This window comes from Lucilia cuprina, chromosome 5 (genome assembly GCF_022045245.1).
Source record: "Lucilia cuprina isolate Lc7/37 chromosome 5, ASM2204524v1, whole genome shotgun sequence".
Taxonomy (NCBI): domain Eukaryota; kingdom Metazoa; phylum Arthropoda; class Insecta; order Diptera; family Calliphoridae; genus Lucilia; species Lucilia cuprina.
The window spans coordinates 60,354,978-60,377,041 of record NC_060953.1 but is presented as its reverse complement, the minus strand read 5'-3'; the positions used below and the strand labels follow the sequence as shown (position 1 = coordinate 60,377,041).

Sequence of the window (22,064 nt, the reverse complement as noted above, 5' to 3'; positions counted from 1 at the left end):
GCTCATATGGAGGTAGGAGTAAAAATATGTTCCTTTCATTATAAATTTTGGTTTCAAGGTTATTTATGTACAATTTAATTGTTTTATTAGTATTTATATGTGAATTTTTACCAACTAAGTAGTTTTCTGAAGGGGAGTTTGTATGAGAGCTAGGGTCAAATGAGGTGCGATCATTACAAAAATCTGTGTCATTTGAACTTCTTTAAAACTAAGTTTTTATTGACATGTGTAGTAGAGCACTTAACATAATTATTGGCCTAAAAGCTCTATTCGGGAGCATGGCTATATGGGGACGATGTGAAATAATGGACCGATTTCAAGCATTTTCAGTAAAGTTCGTCCTAGAGCCAAAAGAAAAGTACGTGCAACTTCATCAAATTATCTTGTAAATTGCAACCTGTAGCGTTCACACAAGTTTTAGATGGACACACTGACTGCAGACGGACAGACAAATAAACATAGCTAAATCAACCCTGAAAAGTATTTTGAGTTGATTGGTATACTTTAAGGTGGGAACAATATTATTGGGTGTTGCAAACATCAACATTAACCACTAACCTACGCCTCCGGTAGGTTAGTGGTTAATATTCTAATGTAGTAGAACAATTCGATTTCCACCTGAAGTACTGATGTAAGAGAACACAGTCCCGATATAGGCCTAAGTGTATTTCTTCAGATTTAATGTATATACATCCTACTTTCAAACTAACTAACTAAATTAGTATCTAACTATAAATTAAAAATTACACAAATTTAAAAAAATGTAAATATTTCTAAATCTTTAAAAAAGTGTAAACTTGAAAATTTTTGGGTGTTTTGAAAGAAATATATGTTTATAACTAAATAATTATAATGGTTGCTCTAGCAACAATTGTTTCCAATTAAAAATATTCCATTAAACAAAATAAAAAGAATTTATTTTAACTTCATGGTATTTAAAACTATTTAATTTTTTTCCATATTTATCTCGTTATTCTCTGCTTATATACAAAAGTATTTAAAAAACATAAAATGTCATTCATTTCACAATGAAATCATAACAAAAAACATTCCTTCATAACAACAAATTCTTTATAAAATCTTATCTTACCACGTTGTATAAAAAAAAATAAACAAAATCCCACAACATTTTAAATAGATGGGATTTAAACAATTCAATAGAATACAATTTAAATATTCCTGATTCTCTTATGTATCTTTTATTTTCCTTTCTTGCAGAACACAAGGAATTAAACAGAATCAATATTATTGAAGTGGGAAATTTTTTTACAAATATTTCAAAAATACAAGCATCAGAGAGTGAATCGAAAAAAAGATGGAAAAATCTGTTGAACAAAAATTAACAATGGCATAAATTAATGCCACTTAACTTTACTGTAGTTTAAATAAAACATTGTTTATTTTGTAGGAAATTATTGAGAGTTTAAAAGAAAGATTAGAAATATGAAATAGTTTTTTATCAAACAGTTTATAAGCATGATTTGAAATTAAAACATACAGATGGATTTTATGATTATAGAAGAAACATTTGGAAAATGAAAAACTAATATAGCATTTTAGTTTCTAAACCACTGTCGAACAAAATCTGTACAATCTCCTATAAAAATATAAATGTCACCGCAGCGTATGAGTATGATGTTATTTTATGGATATTGGTAGTACTCATACGCATAAGTTGAATGCCGAAAAAGAAATGCGGAAATATTATAAAAAGTATTTTTTTTTTTTTTAAATTTCATTGCCATTTACATTGAATCAATTTCCGTTGTTTACATGTAATTCCTGCACGAGTATAAAATATGTATACAGGTAATATATTGGGAAATTGAAATCTAAATTGAGATAATAATATTAAAAATGTATACAAAATCTGAATATTAAAAAAATAATATTATACTCTACACCACATTAGCGGCGAGATTATATTGGGTTTGTATTGATGTTTGTGAGGCACCTAAATTGTATTCAGCTTAAATCGCCTTAGTATCATTATAATCATAAATCAAAATCAAAGAAAAATTATAATTTTTTCAAAATATTTTCTTAAGTTGTTTTCTCATATTTTCATTATATGTATATGAAAGTGATTTCTAATCGAAACTATGCTAGTAATCAGGATCTTCAAAGAACTCGTTTTAATATTTCAAGGGGTGATAGACAGACAGAATTATAACTGATTGTTAATCTTGTTTTAGCCATTTCCCCATTAAGACAATATGACATTATTTACTTAAGTGTATCATTAATTAAAAAAAATTATTTTCTCTATTTTCTTAATTTTTCATATACAAATTAATTTTTAATGAAATACCTGTGGCATCCGGCAGGTTAGTGTTCTAGTCTGGTACACCGGAAGTGGTGGGTTCGATTTCCACCTAAGGCACTAAATAAGGAGTTCACAATATTCAGGATAGACTCATAGGTGTATTTCTACGGATTTGATAAATATACATCCTCCTTTCAAACTACAAACTAATGGAAAACCTTTGTTCGATCAATGATAACCGTATAAATTTTCGCCTATAGGTATGAATCAAAAACATTCCTGTAAACCTCAATCTTCATAAATTTAATACTTATTATGGTTATTGAATATCACCTTAAATATACTTTTATTATTGTGCCTCACACAAAAAAAGTTATAAACGTACCTTTATTGCCATTGAGATAAACAAAAAAGTCTCAAGGCTAAAAGAAAAAATTTTCAGCATTAAATTTGTCTCCCAGATTTTATGCGTATTTTTTAGAATATTGTATTTCTCATTTTTTCTTTACAAACAATAAAAAATATAAAAATTCTTTTCTATACAAAGACTTATTTGAGTAAAAATGAAATTTTATTAAAATTGCAATAAAAAATATTGAATCAAAATTCTATTAAAACATTTTAACATGCTAATTTTAATATAAAGTGAATAAATAAGGAAGTAGCAACACGCATAACTTCCGTAATAAACATTGTTAATTTTAATCTTAAATTAACTCACTCCCCTACTAACGACACATCTAACAAAATTATCTGTTTAAAAAGAAGCCTTCATAATGAAATATATCGATCATAAAAAAAGCCTAAAATAAAATTTATTGTTTGAAAGCCATAATAACAGTTGTGTTACTTTAAAGCTTTATGTTTTTTATGATTTTAATACCCTTCAGTCGGATAAGAATCATTTTCTGTATGGCTGTCTTTCCGTCTGTCTGTCTTTCTGTTCATGTATAGGTATTCTTTTGATTCAAGGACGAGGCTTAAAAATGATTAAAATCACTCCATTTATTCGTCTAGTCCCATACTTTTCAGCTTATAGGTATATTAAATCTTTTTATATCATTCCAAAAACTGTCAAAAGTTAGTTGTATGTACTTAGTCTTAATGATATTGCCGATTTTCATCTAAAACAACAATCCCTCTATAAAAACGTATAAAGAAAATACCATAATAAGCACCTGAACCCATATAACCTCTCTTTTATTTCTGAAATTAAATGCTTTTCATTAAGCAAAAAAACAACATATTTAACATAATAATTGGTGTAAGGTGTCATATGGTCTTCCTTGTCCGGCTATAAATTCTTACTTGTTTCATAACAAATTTAATGAAAAGCAAGGAGTTCTTACAACACACCTGAAGAGATTTATTTATGTTGTTTAAAGACAACAAAATTGTCTTTGTAGGTATTTTATTGATAAGACTTATTTCATGTAAAATTACTTTCATTTTTTTAGTTTTACCAGTCTAACATACACAAACACTGGAGGAAAATCAGCAAATCAGTAAAATGATATTAAAAAGTTGGTATAAATATCAATTTCAAATGAAGCTGAGTTCCTCTGCTTCGAAATAATATAATTTATTTCAAATCATCAAGACCATCAAGAAAGAATTGGAAACCTTAAAGAAAATTTGTCACAAAAATATAGATAGAATGTGCAGTTTCCCAGCTTCCATTTGATACGAATATTAGCATTATATAATACACATAAATATTTTAAATATTCGTTTGTAATCCTTTAAACTTTGAAATCCTTTTTTAAGGACATAAAAATCGGAGTACGCAATTCTATAAGTGGAATCTATTTTCACATGCTTGTCAACTTTTCCATATGTGAATGCTTTTTTCAAAATTGTTACAGGGTGTTAAATGAAGAAAATTATTGTAAAAATAACATCTAGTTTCCTTTTATTCGAATAAACGAATAAATTTTGATTATCCGAATATTAACCGGCTAACGTAAAACCTCATATAATTATTTGTCGAATAAACCGAATAAGACAAAAACCCGAATAATTAAATACCCTAGTGCATATCAACAGTCTGTACTATACTTTTTTTGTGTATTTAGTAGAGTCATGTTAAATAAAAGCATTAATCTATACTTTATTCATGACCTTTCTAAAAACTTTGAAAATTTGAATTTGTTTCAATATATTAAGTAAATATTAAAACTTATAATTAGGTAAAACTTTCGTTTGATAAGTTTCGTTAATTCGATACATCTATCTAAAAAACCTCAATGGAATAGCAATTTTTTGTTACATCATTTTATTTTATAACATTTTATATATTTTAGACATATACATAATTATAAAATTGACAAAGTTTTTTACGGTTTAAGTTAAAAAGGTCTCAAATAAATTAGTTTTAGACTTTTAGCTATGGTTTCAAACACTGTTTAACAATTATCCTGTTGATTTTTTTTAAAATAACAAATAATTTGTTATAAGTCCTTTTCACCTTAACCAAATAATATTTTTTAAGTGTTTACAGTATTGTGGTTCATTTTAACGATTGTAAATATTTTTTATGAGACCTAAACAAACATTGTCGCCCGAAAAGAATACTAAAATTAAAATGGGTTAACAATAATAAAAAAGGGAATAAATAAATAAATGAAAAGTGGTTTTAAGGTAAAATGTTTACAATGTTTTTCAACATTCATCTTTTATAAGTAGTGGTAGAGACTTTATTGTTACTGTTTGCTTTTTATGTTAAAGAAAATGTTTTCTTATTTCTTGTGTGACAAAAGAAGGGAGTTCAATTTAAAAGTTTCCCCAAGGTGGCCCAGTTTCCAAGACCGTTTTTCTACAGACATTTTTTAAGAAAAACTTTATTCCTTAAGAAATAAAGTTCTTAAGAATGATTGTTTTCTCTCAGAAAACTATTATTTACGGAAGAGTGTGTTTCTTCTTATAAGAAGCATTTTTTAATGATGACTGTTTTCTTTCCTAAGGATTACTGTTTTCTATAGGAACCAATTTCCTAATGAAAAAGTCTACCTAAGGAATGGCAGGTTTTCTACTTTCCTTCGTAGAAAATGTCTTTCTAATGATCAATGTTTTCCTATACATGTGAAAGGAAATAACTTTCTTGCAAAGACTGCTATTCAAATAAAAATGGGTTTCTACATAGCAACATTTTATAGTTATAGAAAAATAGCTTTTAAGGATGACTGCTTGCAGCAGAAAAAGACAAAAAGTTCTTTTATTTACTGTAAAAAAATTCACCTTAAGGAACACTCTTTTCTATTATTTAATTATTATCTTTCCTTGGAAATAAGTATAACCTTAATTGATACTTTTGCGAATTCTCCAAAAACACAATTAAGCAAACTCCATTACAATGGACATTATACCTTTAAGCATTTTCCAAACAATTACGTCTTAATTATCGTTACCTTATCTTAAAATAACAGAAAACATCTTGAAACCTCTTTAAACATTTCAAGTGATTTATGGTTACAACTTAATATAAAACAACAAGATGTACTTGTTTTCTAGAATAATATAAAATAAAAAAAAAATTGAAATACACACATAAAAAACAGTACAACATCTGTAGCAATTTAAAATTGTGTCAATCTTTGTTATTGATATGAAATCTAAGACATACATGTAACACGTATTAAATGTCAAAACATGTCAAAAAATCTCAAACGTGTATATAACCTTATGCATACATCTATGTAGTAGTACATAATAGATCTATGAAATAAAAATAATAATAATTTTTGGTTTCATTTTGTTACTTGTTGTGTTAGTAAAGGAAATTCATCATGATGTTCCTCATGTACTTACCTATAAAAATCTCTTCACCATCTTGTATTTCCGGTTCGCATTCGGCTTCATCTAAACCATTTAAATAGGTTTCCAGCAAATAGTTTTTACCCAACTCACGTTCACGTTTACGATGTTTCTCCTCTTCAATCTTGGTAATTTGACGTTCCTTTTCACTGTGAACGTGTTGTTATTTTTTATATATATTTTTTTTTTTTTCATTTTTTATTGGCAATAGTATGAGTGCATTTGTATGTTTATGTGTGACAATATTCCAATGTATGTCCAAAAGCATCACAAATTATTGTTGTAAATCAGAAGACATAGCCCAGAGGCAGCAAGCAGTAAAAACAAACAAAATACACATTTACATTGTGTCATCAGGAAGGCAGGATATGAGAGAGTAGTAAACATTATGACAAACCAGAGACAGCAAAAAGAAAATCAAATGAAAACGAAACGAAAACAAAAACGGAAATAAAAGATAAAAAGTTAAGTAAAAACCCAATTATACAAGCAGTTTCTTTTAATTATGACCAACACAATGCTTGTTGTTATTACTTTTCGTAAATATATGACTTTAATATCAACCTTGTAAAAAAACAAAATTATTGAAATATGCATACAGAGATGAATGGGTGACTTGTATAAATTAAAGTTTTTAATCAAGAGAACTACACAAAAACATAATTTAAAATATTTTTTGCAAATTGAAATATCCTTAATTTAAGCAGACTTTTAAAATATGTGTCTTTTTTGTAGAAAAATTCATTTTTTACAATTTTTATTTTATTTTTTTATAGAAAAGTTTTTGAAAATGTTTATAATTTTTTTCTGAAATATTATATTTTTTTTAAAAATTGTCGTCGAAGATCTTTGTGAAACTACAAAAAATGTTTTAAAATAAATTTCTATAAAAATGGAAATTTTTTGAAAAAACTTTTGCTAAAAAAAAAGACGTTTTCATAGCAAAACAGTTTTTGTTTCTATGACGATTTCGATATGAAAAGGGTCGTACTTAGAAAGACGTTTTAAAGTACTTTTTTATAGAAATTGTTTTTCATAGCGAATTTTCTAAAAAAAAATCTTTTTTTAATCTTCTGAAAAATTAGGTTCTGATAGAAAAATTAATTTTTAAAAGAAATTTTTGTGAAAAATAATTTATATAGAAAATGTAACTCTTAAAAAAACAGTTTTTAATTTTCTTTCGAAAATTTACTATAAAATATTTTTATAGAAACTTTTCGAAAATTAATCTTTTTATAGAAAATTATTTTGTGAAAAATTGTCATTTTCTATAAAATATTGTGAAAAATATTTTATAGAAAATTTTGTGAAAAATTATCTTTTTATATAAAAATTTTGTAATAAATTATAACATTATAGAAAGTTAAAAAAAAATATGAAAAAATATTTTTTTATAAAATATTTTAAACAATTTTCTGAAAATTTGGTAAAAATTTAAAAAAATGAAAAATTTAATTTTTAGAAGAATTTTGTAAAAGCTCATATTTTTAAAAATAATTGTGTGGATAATCATATCTTATAGATTTTTTTATAGAGAAATGTTTGAACAATTTTCTGAAAAAAAAACTTTTTACAAAAATTTTTCATAAAATTTCTATTTTTATAAAAAACATGTCTTATTATAGATTTCGTAAAAATTCTCCTATAGAAAGTTATCGAAAGTTACTTATTTATCAGAAAATAAGGTCACTTGTCCATCTCTGTATATATAAAGTATCACAATTATATCCCAATTCGCATTTGTATCTTTGTTAATATATGATGAAATTTTTGTATATGTCATTTAAAATAAATTTATGTTTCGTTTCTTTATGAAAATGTCCATGTATTTATTTATGTAAATGTTTGTATGCGATACACAAGTATAGTAGAGTAAATTTTTAAGAAATATCGAAAATTACAGGAATAATTTTCAAGTCAACTGAAATTTTGAACTTGACAATAAACATTTTAAGATAAGGAAAATAATTTTTTTAAAACTTTAAAATTTTTTGAAAAATATCAATAAAAATCACACCCACCTTAATATTAAACCATATTTGCTATTTATAAATACTTTAATCAAAAGAATACCTACCGTAACAGTGACAATTGCCGCTGTATTGTCTCATCCTGAGCTAAAATTATTTTCATCAGACGCTCATTGCCCATTGTACAGCGTGATAATTTCGGATGCAGCGTATTGGCCTGTGCCAGCCATTGGGATGATTTATGCTTGCGACGACGAAACTTAGCACTACGTGCACTACCCACCGGACTACCCATGCCGCTGTCCTTGTCGGTGGAGATTAATGATGACAACTGTGGTGTTGTATTATTGATGTATACGGCTGGTGCGGGACCCAAATGGCGTAACAACAATTCACACTGTGGTTTAAATATAATTAAGGAAACAACAAAAAAAATTAAAAGAAAAATAAATAAGAATAATAATAATAATGAAACGAAGCAAAGAAATACAACAGCAAAGAAGTGATAAAAAACATTAAACAGGATATTAGTACTTTCAACAGTTTCTGTGTACATCTTAAAATAAAAGGATTTTTTGTTTGTTTTCACACAAACTTTCATAAACGTGCATATTGCGTGACTTGTCTTAATTCATTGCTATTTATATGTTTCACCCATATTTTGTTCATAATGTTGAAGTTTAAGTTGCCTTTTTTTTGTTCGTTTTCTTTTTAATCATTTCATATTACCGAACATCAGTCAAAGTAAAAGAGGCAAAGTGGGTTTAATTCAGTTGAAATTAAGTTTTTATGCTTTTTACTTAATAATGTAGCTGCTTAGAGTAATGTAGTGGTGATCTTATAGAGAAAAAATTACTAAGATTTTTTTGTATTTAAGTAATATAAATAATTGTTTGAAATAAAAAGCAAGTAAGGAATGTGTTCATATGTTTTTGTGTTTATGTATGGTTTTTGAGGCCTAAAATAAGTTTTTAGGAGGTCATTGAACTAGGCCAATTATAAAACGTTTTATGCTAACCTTGATAATTTAATTATATGTGGTAGATTTATTTTAGTTAGTTTGTCATACCGTTATCAGGGTACCTTTTCCAATTAAAAAAATAATCAAAATAATTAATATTAATAATTGAACTAAAATTAAGAATTTATTAGTTCATTTTTATAATTTTATTAATCAAGTAAATTAAACGTTTTGTTAATTTTTTTTAAATCAATTAAGTCGATAATTGAAACAATCAAATCATATATTAAACAAATAGTATATATTTTAAAAATGATTTATTTTTTATGTAAAACATTTTTTATGGGGGCTATCGTTAAAAAATCATCAGTGTTATTTATACTATTTTTTGAAGAGGTAGTATATTTGATATTATTATGTTATAAAAAGCTTAAATTGGGAGGTCCGATTATATGGGAGATAAATGAAATAATGAACCGATTTCAAACATTGCAGTCGGAGAGATGCAAGGACGGACGGACATGTCTTTGTCGACCCAGAAAATGACAAATGCTAAAAGTGATTGTTTCAATCATCGAATTAATTTATTTCTTTAGATAATTAATTTTTGTCTTTATTTTTGTTTGTATTAAATTCATACTTAATTCAATCAATGAATTAATTAATTTTAAACTTTATTTTAATTATTGATGTAAAATCTTTGGAGTTTGGTTTACCCATAAAAGGTCCTTTCTTCCGGTAGTTTGAGGTAGCTTTTTAAAAATATTTGTGATACCAAATTTTCTTTTATTTTCTTAGGGAGACCAAAAAAAATCACTAAAATCTCAAAATGGACCTTTAGATTCTTTGATGAAGCTAACCAAACATTGAATTAGAGAAATAATACCTTTCATTTTATGCTGTAACATCAGTTACTCCATACTTTACATATCTTCAACGAAGATACGTTTTACTTATTATTAAAAAAAACCAACAACCACATCAACGTATCGATAAAAACTTTAATTTAATACACAAAATACATTTATTTTCAATAAATAACAAGAAAAACCATAGCAAAAATACTTATATAACACTCGCAAAAACATTGCAAAGTTCTTGTGTATACTAGCAAAAAATAACATAATTGAAACAATTATTTTACACTGAAGTTGCAACATCAGTCATTTTGTAGCAAATATATTAAAATGAACGTCAAGTACTTAAATGAGCAAGTGAACGAACACACACACACACAGAATAAAACACAATAATAAAAAAACAAACTGATTTAAATACTTTGCGTGACCTGTCTACAGCCACTTAAGTGCTCGTATCTTTAAAATACCAAAAGTTCCATACATCCAAACCACAACACACATACATACATACTCGTATAAGAAGTTTTTGAATACAGGTATACAAGTACATATTTGTAGTTGCTGTCAAAAATTCCCAACATTTTACACAAGCAAGCATACTTATATATCCTCTACATACAGACAACTTCATGAATGCATGAGTGTATACAGACAATACAATATTCTGTTTAAATTTGTGCATGAGTAGTATGTGTGTAACAAGGATAATGAAATGTTCAACAATGCAAGACAAGTTAAAGTAAAAAAAAAGAAAAAGTTTTAAAACACTTTTTTGTAGAACATATTACAAAGCAACCAAAAGTTTTTAGTTTTTTTTATACTTTTTTTAACAAAATATGGAATATTTTCTTATTTTATTAAAAGAAAAAAAATATTAAGTAACACATATACATATGTAGGTTAGACGTAGTATATTTTTGTGTACTTGAAAGTTTTGTCCTCCCCAAATTGTGTATGAAGTTTTTATGTTTTACAGCGTTTTCTTTTTGTTCAAACAAGTTTCTTAAAGATGGAAAATAAATTAAATGACGTTTTTAAATTACTTTTCAATGTGGGTTTACCAAGCGGAAAGAAGTCATTTTATACGTACGAACGTTCATTTATACATACATATTTAGTTTTTATTAAGAAAGTTTATTGTTATAGTTTATGACATTTTCAAGAAATGTTTTTTTAAAGGATTTAAAGACAAAGTTTAGAAAATATTTGTGTAAATATCATACAGTTAAATCCACTGGGATTATTATATTATAATAATGATTTATTTTAAACCAAAGTCTGTATTGAAAATTGTTAGATATGACCAATTTCCATCTTTGGGGTAACAAAAGTAGACAAAAATATTGTCCAAATATTGTGAGTGTTTTTAATCAGTTCAAATGAATCAGTTGTATTTGCTTTAGATTCCCTGTAATAAGTAGTAACCTGTACCGGGCACTTTATATAGAAATCATATTTCTTACATTATATTTAAAGCTTTTTACTTAAACATTCTTAAATAGTTTAATAGCTTTCCTAATCATTTTCCCTTTTGAAAACTTTTCGTTTTACTAAAAAATCTTAATCTTTTGACCACACCTTTCCTTTAAAACAAATTACTACGTAATATTCAAGACAACTTTTTAAACTATCAATGCAAACATTATCTAACATAAAATACACATCAATTTAAAACCACAAAGTACTTGAAAAGTTTCTTCAAATTTTTCGAAAAATACTTAACATTAAGAGACAATCAATACTTTACAAACTTTATAGCTTTTTAGTTGTACATTTTGATTGTAGTACATAGTTGGTAACATTAAAATATAGAATTTATATTATCCAAATTGGTAATGAATTTTCAAGTAAAGTTAATGGAATGGAAAGTAAATGGAAATTTGCAATTAGATATTTTTGTTTTACTCAAAATTTCTATATATTGAGTAGAAAACTGAACTATTATCAATTTCTACAAGAAATTTGCTATGATGATTTAAAAAAATGTTATCTGAGTAGGAAAAACTATTTATTCTTAAAAATGGTTTCAATCTGAAAAATAACTAGTTCCACAACTGTCCTTAAGAAGGTATATGTATAAGTTGTCAAAGGCTACCTTAGAACCAGCTCCAAGGATGAAAAATCCTAACAACAATCATAGTTTTAATGAAAGATTACAGAACAGATTTACGAGTATGAAGTCCTTATTGTTTCCAATTTGATATCTACCCGATAGAAGATCTAAAGCTAAAGGCAGAAGAACACAAAATAATGAATCCTATTAAGTATCGAAGCGATAAGAATGTCAATGTATAAAATGTTTGAAAATGGGGGAAACAACAAAATTGTGAATATTAAAAGCAGTCCCATTAACACCTGTAAATAGCGTAAACATTTTGAAACTAACCACACTCATTTACGTACTCAAACTTCAACATACAAAAAAAAGCAACAATAACAATTTACAACAGTCAATTATCAGTCTGCCAATACTTGCAACCATATATGCACCTACAGGCATCAGCCAACTAACTTCAACAATGAAATAGTTAGTCAACATACATAAGTTATTAGTCCCTGCTCACTTACCTCCTTTCTATGCGAACCATCACGTCGTGGCAAAACATCAAAAACTTTTGTACTACCATCAAGATATTCCTCACAGTGATGATACTGTTTAACGATGACATACTCGGTGGCAAGTTGCGAAACAGTTGTGATGCCAGGTGGCAATGTTAGAGGTAAAAGTGTAGGTGGCGGTGGTGTCATAACTGGAACAGGTGCAGATGATGATATAATCGGTGTGGCTGATAATGCAGCTTCTGCAGTCGTCGTTGCTGTCGCTGACGTTGAGTTTGGGATTATTTTGCAATTTTCTTTGGTATTTATTGGCATTGATTGATTAATAGTCGTGGTAATGGTGTTGCTGGTAGTGGTATTGGGATTTGTTGTGTTGTTGGTATTAGCTGTATTTGGAATATTTGGTTTCTTGCCTGTAAATTGCATATTGCTATTGTCCTCATTTGTACTCTTGCTAAAACTAAAATCTATAACATTTGTATCATATGCTTTTGGTGGTTGCTGCAGCAGCTGCTGCTGTTGTCGTTGATGTTGCTGTTGCATTATATGCTTTTCACATTGATTACTATTTGTTTTGTTAATCACAGATGTAGCAATATTTTCCCCATTTTCCGATGGCATTGTCGTGGCTAAAGCAAACGCATGTTGATGTTGCGTTTGCTGCTGACTGACTTGTTGTCCATTTTGATAATTGAGCAGTGCCCAGATTAGATCTGAACAGGTTGTATTCGCATCAACACCTGCCACCCAATGTTTTTCACCATCTATCCATATTGAGACATTATCCGAAAGGGTTTCCATTGATGCAAACGAATCATCATCATCCTCCTCATCGCCATTAACTATTGCAACCGTGTTATTGTTAACGACAGCCTTGCAATCAACTTTTCCATCATTGGCAATATGTTTGCTGTCATAAATTGATGTTGCTTTATTTTTGGAAAAATGCATATTTGCATTTATGAAAAATTTTTGAGGTACACTGTATATTGGTTGCTGTTCCCCCTTAACCTCAACATTATCATTGTCATCATTTTCTATATCTACAATAATAATATCACACTCATTATTCGTATTATTGTTAAGAGTTTGATGCTGTTTCTGTTGTTGATCCTTTACAACATCACTACGCGTTGTTGACCATACATTTCTATTGACTGCATTCTCTTTATTATTGTTGTTGCTGTTGTTATTATTGGCATTATTGTAATATTGTTGTTGATGATGGAAAATTTTATTATTATTTGTATTACTGGCACCATCAATAATTTCACTATACCAAATGCCATGACCATATGTAGTTTGTACTATCCCACCCCTACTATTGTTGTTATTATTCGCTGTTGCAACATCATGGGACTCATCACCATCATTGTGTCTGTTGTCCACAATTGCCGCTGTTGTCGTTGCTTTAAAGGCCGTGTCTGTTTTTGCAGATTTATTAGTTTCACAAATATTATTGATCATTATTATAAACAAGTACAATTGTATGTTCAAGTGCCAGTGTAAATGTTGACAACACTTTTGTATCAAAAATTTAAATGTTTGTCTTTTCTTGCATCACTAGGAGCTAGATTTGTTTGTAATATTGTTGCTGTTTTTGTTGTTGATATTGCTTCTAATCCCATTTGTATTGTTAAGATTTTAATTGGATTTTCCGAATAATATTTGTCAGGCTGGCTGTTGTTAACTGTAATAAAAAGATTGATTATAATTAGAAATTAGGTTAGTAAAATAGTAGGATTTTTCAAGAATGATATGAATATATTTAATTGTAAAAGTAGTAATAATGATTTTTTGCCAAAATTCATTTGAACAAAAATAAAAAAAATATTTTAATACAAAAATTATTTAAGATATTTTTTTACATAAATTTAGTTTTTTATATATTTCTATTTATTAAAAATTTTCAATAGTTTTTTAAAAATTTCACATTTATAAAAATTTTATAAAATTTATCATTTTAAAGAACATTTTTAAAAATTTCTCTTTTTATAAAAAAATTCCAGTTTTTTTAATATTTTCAAATATTTCGCTTTTCTTGTCGAAAATATTTAGACAACATTTTTCCAAAGTTATCTTTTTACAAAAATTTTATAGAAATTTTTCTAAAAATGTGTCATTTTATGGAAAATTTTTCGTTTATTGCAGTAGAAAATTTCTTCTTTAGAACTTTTTCAAAATTGTTTTCTTCATAAAAAATTGTTTTTCTTAAAAAAAATTAAAGAAAAACAGGTATGAATATTCTTAAAAATTTATTTTTTTTATAAAAATTGCTCTATTTAAAAAACATTTTCCCAAAGTTATCTTTATGCAAAAATTTTCTGAAAATGTGTGGTTTTATTGAAAATTTTTCCTCTTCTGTTGCAGAGAAAAATATCAGAAATTTTCTTTGTTAGAACATTTTTGAAATTGTCTCCTTTATAAAAAATGTTATATCCGGTTTTTTTGTTGTGATACTAAAACATTTAACAATGTTATGAGCTCAAAAACCCTATTCGGGGGTACGGTTGCGTGGGTGCTATATGAGATAATGGACTGATTTTAACCATTTTCTATAATGCTTTGTCCTTGTTACATGCACATATAGACAAACATAGCTAAATCGATTCAAAAAGTGACTCTGAGTCAATTGGTATACTTTAAGGTGGGTGTATGACTAATCGTATTAAATCGATTGGCATAATACAACCTTATGTTCTTCACACCCAAACATTATTATGTGGGTACTTACATATATAAAAATGTATATCAAATACTACACTTAAGGTCCTACCACTCTAACATTTATTATTGAACTACACACAATCTTCATTTACACATAAACTAACCTACTATATGTTAGTTTCAGTATTCAAAACAGCACACCAAATATTATAAAATATAAGATACAACTACAAATATTTAAACTTCACAATTTTTACTCACACTACAAAAAAAAAACTAAAAGAAAATACCGTTCGCCCTCTTATGAACTGTATTTAACTTGTTGCCACTTTATGTACAAAATATCTTGTTGTAGCTGTTTTCCTTTTTGCGCAAAATATTTATAACATCTGTTGAATTTTTTAAGATATTATCTGAAAAAAACAAAGCAAAAAAGCAAATAATAAAAACTTTAAGTTTATTAAAGTTTGTAGTTATGCTTATAAACTCCCAAAACAAATTTGCGGAAATATAAGACAACTTTTTTTTGTTGTTGTTGCAAAAAACAACTAAAAATACAAAATATTGCAGCTTATTTTTAAACACATTCCCTTTAACTAACAAAAAAATCGAATTAAATATACATACGTATGTAACAGAAAACAGCACAGTGTATTTTTTGTTATGTTTTTTAAATGTTTGTATTTTTAAATTGTATGTATTTGGAGCACTGTGTGAGAAAAAGGAAACCATTTAAACGCTCGAATAACTATGTGGTATACGAAAAAAAAAACATTTTTGGGTTTGGTGGTTGAATGTTTTATAAGTCGAAATAAAATAATAAAAGTACCTCGTTTACCTGTGTATACAAAAATGCACGTAGTATGTTTATATATACAGATACATGTTGATGCATCATATTGTTTTTAAATATACTATATCAGGACAATAGTGTTTAATGTTTTCAATCAATATACATAGATTAATATAATAAACGTTTGTATAGAACATGTTTAAGAAAAAATTTTTGTGAAATTTCTTTACAGGCAATGTTCCAAAAACTCTCTTTTGATAGAATTTTTTTAATTTTCAGTTTTAAATATTTTCTTAATTTACTTTTTTATAGAAATTTTTAAAAATAGATATATACTCTTCTTATAGAAAATTTCGAGAAAAAAATGTATACTGTTTTTACCATTTCGTTTATAGAACGTCAAAAAATTTAAAGAACCACAGACATAACGGTATATGTATATTCCAGGTCCCTATTAAATTCTAAGACGACCTAGTCATGTCCATTCACCTATCTGTCTGTTTACACGCCTGTTGAAAGCATTAAAGAGTCCGTAGGTCAAAAGCTAGAAAATGGTTTTGAAATGTGAAATATTTGCATAGTCCCCCTTTCTTTAAGGTATATGCTTATTACTTAAAAAGCAGAAATATTTCGTTTTTAAAATCTAATATTCTGTTCATTCATCCTGACGTTTTTAGGGGAGTAATCCCTTTACGGTAGGTATTGAATAAGAACAATATCGGTTCATGACTTCACCACTATATAAGTGCCCACCGGAATACAGTTTAAAAGTTCATATTTTTATTTATGCAATCGTGATAAAATTTTACAAAATGCATTTTTATGCAGAAATTTTACTGTATTATACATATTACGGAGATCAGACCATAATTGAACCAACCTCCTTCAAAAAATTAACGCTCATAACTGATTTAATAATACATAGTAGTATAATTAGTATAGAAGTTCGAAAATCTATAAAAACAAACTTTTCTTTAACATATTTGATAAAGATCGTTTAACCCAGAGACTTAAGTACACTTTTCTAATGGATTGAGTACCATTGAATCCGAATCTGGCCTCAGAATTTTGGAATTTGAGATATAATGTCTTGAAGTTTGAAAACACACCATTTTAGGCTAATTATTTTACAAAAAAAAATTTTTTGACATATCATCCGTTGCAGTTTACGGATGAACAGACATAAAAAAGAGATATTGAGTTGATTGGAACATCCTCAGTAAGGTGTTAATTCAATATTTTTGCTTGTTATACGGGGTATAATACAATAAATATATCGAAAAGCATAAGTTTTATAGTTTTTGAGATCTCACCCGTTGAAGCTTGCGTACGGACAGACATAATCAGAAAATGATTTTGAGTCAATTGGAACATTGTCAGAAAAGTGTTGATCCAATATTATGTCAGATGTTAAAAGAGTCTCAGCATTTCAACTTATGTAGAAACTTCTTGCAAATTTTTTCATTTAATTAAGATTTTAAAAAATGAACCTTTTAAAAAATTTTAATTGAATTCAAATTAATTGTACCGTTAGTATATTGAAAACTTACGAAATCTAATATTAAAACACCATATTATATGTATTTTAAATCATATTCATATGTATGTATTTATAGATATTTTTTTAAATATATGTATATGTATACTGCGAAGTATCACTATAATAAAAAGTGAAAAGAAAACCAAGCAAGGTAATATGAGTTTTTTTAACACAAACATAAGAGAGTGGGAGTTGTGCGGAAAGGAGGTAGTCGTAAGACGTAAGTACATTTAGCTGATGGCTGAAATAATATTTAAACAACTATGTACTCCATGATTATTGGATGGTTGTTTGGTTGGATGATTCGTGGTTTTATGCTCTAAAGTTTAGTTTGTTAGTACGTAGTTTGTTAACAGTAGTAGCTAATACTAAAATTGAAATCGCAAGTTAAAACACAGAACCTAAGTAATAACACAATGAATGTCTACTACTTGTATGGGTATATGAATGAGTGAATGAAAGCCTGAATAACTGAATGAGTGAACGTAAGACAGAAAACAAAAATTGGTTAGTGAAAGTTGATACAATCCAGAAGATATAAAGAGGAATCATCCAACCATTTAAATGAATAAAATATAATACAACACCATTTTTAACTATAGACTAGTATGAAGATGTTAAAGCCAAAAAAAGAAGGAGGAAAATATTAAAGGAAATCCCTATAGTGCCTATGAAAAAGTAAGTAATTTTTAAATACGGAACCCAGTGCTATATTTCCATTAAATTTTTTTCTTGATTCCTCTTTTCCCCGATACACTTGGTTAAAGCAAAATTCTTTTTTTTTCGTTTTGGTCAGTTACCAAAAACACATGATACAATTTAAACATATAAAATGGCATAAAATTACAATGTAATAGTAGATTTTATCTTGAGTTTTTTTTTATTATAAACCGACATAAACTGACCATTTGAATGCCCTTAAAATATTTACATAAATCAAGTGATATTAATAGTTTTCCAAAACACCTTGATTTATGTAGGAAATAAATAATTTTTAAGATATTTACGTTTTGATATAACTTTATTCTTCCTTTAAGTTTAATTTTAATTTTACAAAAACAACTTTGCTTTCAATACAAAATTTTACAAAAAAAATTATAGAAAATTTTGTGAAATATTTGCAAAAAATTTATTTTTTAAAGAAAATTTTGTATAAAATTTATATAATATAAAAAATTCTCTTTTCTAAGAAAATGTTATGAATAGTTCTCCTTTCAATGAAAATTTTCCAAAAAATTCTCCTTTCATAGAAAATCTTGCAAAAAATCTAGTTTTTTAATGGAAAACCTTGACGAAAACTCTTGTTTTTTATAAAAAAACAATTTCTTTTAAAATTTTGTTTAAAAAATACATTTGCAAAGAACACTTTTTAAAATAAATATTTTAACATCTCTTTTAATGAAAGTTTTTTGAAAAATTAGAAAAACTTGAAAAAATTCTCGTTGTATAGGAAATTAAAAAAATTATATTTTTCAACAAAAAATTAAATGTAAACTTTTAATTTTATGGAACATTTTGTAAAAATTTTCTTCTACAGAAAGTTTGGAGAAAAATATATTTTTATATAAACTTTTGCAAAAAATTATAGGAATTTTCTTTAATATTCTGCTTCACCATCAAATTTTTAAAAAATATTAAAAAAAAATCCGAAAAATTTAAGGAAATTACTAAATGTTGGAAATGTTAACAACTTTGTTAGAAATTTTCCAAGAACTTGTTTTTTTGTAATTAAAAAAAAACGAAAGTTTATCTGTAAATGGTGATTTTTCTGAACAATATATATTTAATTGTTCTTAAAAATTTTTATGAAATATTGCGGTTTAAAATTATTATTGTGGTGTAGGTTATTATTAAATAAACAATTTTTCCAAATCAAAACTAACTCAAACCACTGTGCTCTATTCAAACAAACACCCTCTTAACTAAATAAATTTCCGTTAAATCATTTGAACAACAACCAACAACATTAAGATATCAAACGGTTACAAATGTGTTAAAATATCATCATTTACCCATCAGTATCTGGAGTAGGGCTTTCAAAAATAAACACAAAAAATAAAACCAGACGATTTCAGTTGTACAAACAAACGGAAATGCGTTCAAAATGTTAAATGTAAAACGAACACAGAACAACAACAAAAAACACTACTTAAATAACATACAAAAAGGAAAAATGAAATAGAGTTTTAAGCAAAAACAAAAAAAAAAGCGAATGAATGAACTTAAAAGCATTTGCAGATCAAATACACAAACAATGGGAAACATGAGCATGAAACAGAAAATAAGAAAGAAACAAACTGAAACTAAAGAATTGCTTTTAATGATTGAGAAAGAACAAGCAACTTACACAACACCACCAAAATGGTATAAATACGCCAAAAAAGGTCAAGAACTTTATGTTAACACAACGCAAAAAAGTAAGTAAAGGAAATACATAATACGTATCTTTACAACTGTATGTATAGTATAGGTTCAATACTACGCATTCGTATGTATAAATACAAATGTATATTTATTTCATTTGTATTTCCTTTCGGTATCAATATTCAATTCCTGCTTTGGAAAAGGGGTAAATTCTTACTAAAGTAGACATTAATTACTGTAGTTTGGTATTGATGGTTAAATTATACTTTAGTCACATTATTTACAGCTAACATATTATTAAATTTTTTTGTTAGGAATGTAAATAGAAAATTAGCAAAAGTACTATAATAAAATGTTACACACACATATATGTACATAAATTTATACATACATATATATCCAACAATAAAAGAAATAAAATTTTGATTTTTTTAATACCCTTTAGGAAATTAAAATTTGTCATATTTTAATTTCCTAAACCTAGTTAATAAATATTTTCTAGTTTTCATTAACTAAAATCCATTACATTTTCTTAAAAAAAAATTCATTATTGCATTTAACATTTGTTCATTAACCCAACCATATTATTGAAATTGTGTCATTTACTCTTACTCCATTATCCAATTGAAATATTAATTCCACAGAAAAAAATTATTATTGCAAAAATCATGACAAACATAATTTCATAAGAATTCCATACATTTATATATGTAGAGAAGTCTGTATGTATGAGTTCAATATACATATGTACATATATTCATTATTATTATTTTACTGACACAATTTTACTATTTTCTGCCTAGAACATAATTTCCAGAATACATTATTTAATTTCATACTTATTTTTTTTCTGTTATAAGCATTATGTGTGGCAGCGGCATTAACTTTATTCAACACACAAAGCAATATCGGCGCATATATATTATATACACTACTATAAACGAGGGCATACTATTTTATTGTAAAAGAAATTTAAAGGCTAAACAACCAACAATTATGAATACAAACACGGTATGAATATAGTATGGATTACAGATTCGACTTCATATGTTTCAGACCCTAGTCATGAGTATGGAGTATAGTCTTGTCTATGTACTATAGATTAGATTATAGATTAGATTCACCTTAATATAGATAGACCTGACTATAGACAGGACTAAACTCTTGGCTATGGTTGGAGATATGTTCATATAATTGACTATAGATTATACCAGTATCGGCAGTTGACTATTAACAGGTTTTTAGTCTTGATTATACAGTAGGACATCCCTTGAACTAGATATACTGAAGTTATAACCAAATTCCTACGAAAGATTCTTATAAAAATCTGTTCTAGAAATATTCTTCTCCACAGCCATAGTTAGTTTTGACTTATTGTATTGATTATAGCCTTAAAAAATTCTAATTCACTGTCAACACCATAGTATAGTCTATTTTCACTACTATAGATCAGTAAATTGTTAAAACTATATTCCAGAATATACTTTATAATATCGAATATAACAAATGCTTCTACTATATTAAAAGGTCTTTTATATATATTTATATACTCCTACATTCGTGCATTTAGACATAAATGACCTATACTTCAACACTTCATTAAACAAAGATTTTATGCTACAGAAGATTTACACTTTCTCGCACTCTCAAACATATACACATACAAACTATAACACAAAACATACCAATTGGTTGGCACATTAATATACACTTACAGATACATTTCCGCACTTAAGTATGTAACAGTTAAGGAAATTTAAAACCACACAGTAAGAATCATACGTATTACACTATACTATTATAAACATTATAACGAATTTTATTGATATGCTTTTTATATTCTAGTTGTATGTATTTTTTCTACACAAGCAAATGACACAGTTTCATTTACTATAACAATTAACTTAGTCTATATATTATAAATATTAGGATAGTTCCACTGATTATAAAACAAAAATATTTTTTTTATTTAAATATTACATTACATTTCAAATTTTAAGTGGTAGTCTTTTAAATAAATATAATAAGTGTTAAGTAGTAGTACTGTGTGTTAGTATGTTTAAGTAACTACTAAATACATACATATCCCTGTTTATGTATTAGTGCTTGGTCATTTTTAGACTTTCATTAACATAGATGCAAGTTTCCATTTAAAGTACTAGTAGTATGTTTGTAAAATGTATTAAAATACTTATAGTTAATGGAAAATATCTGTGTGTGAGTTGAATAATAGTATTATTCACATATACACACATAAAAAGTAAAACATTA

At 26.6% G+C, this 22,064-nt stretch overlaps 1 protein-coding gene across 3 annotated transcripts in view; it reads right to left on the bottom strand.

Annotated features, from left to right (window-relative positions):
- LOC111690853 (ras guanine nucleotide exchange factor B) overlaps positions 1 to 22,064 on the bottom strand; it is a 51,793-nt gene that overhangs the window by 4,359 nt on the left and 25,370 nt on the right. The window contains exons 1-4 of one of the 3 annotated variants that reach the window (XM_046951079.1): positions 15,358 to 15,481; positions 12,439 to 14,119; positions 8,157 to 8,446; positions 6,074 to 6,228 (exon numbers count right to left, since the gene is read on the bottom strand). In XM_046951079.1, the coding sequence (XP_046807035.1) occupies positions 6,074 to 6,228; positions 8,157 to 8,446; positions 12,439 to 13,896 (1,903 nt within the window). In that variant the 5' untranslated portion in view covers positions 13,897 to 14,119; positions 15,358 to 15,481. Of the gene's footprint in view, positions 1 to 6,073; positions 6,229 to 8,156; positions 8,447 to 12,438; positions 14,120 to 14,401; positions 14,412 to 15,357; positions 15,482 to 22,064 lie in introns of those variants that run through there. The other 2 variants (XM_046951078.1, XM_046951077.1) reach the window with 2 other exon arrangements.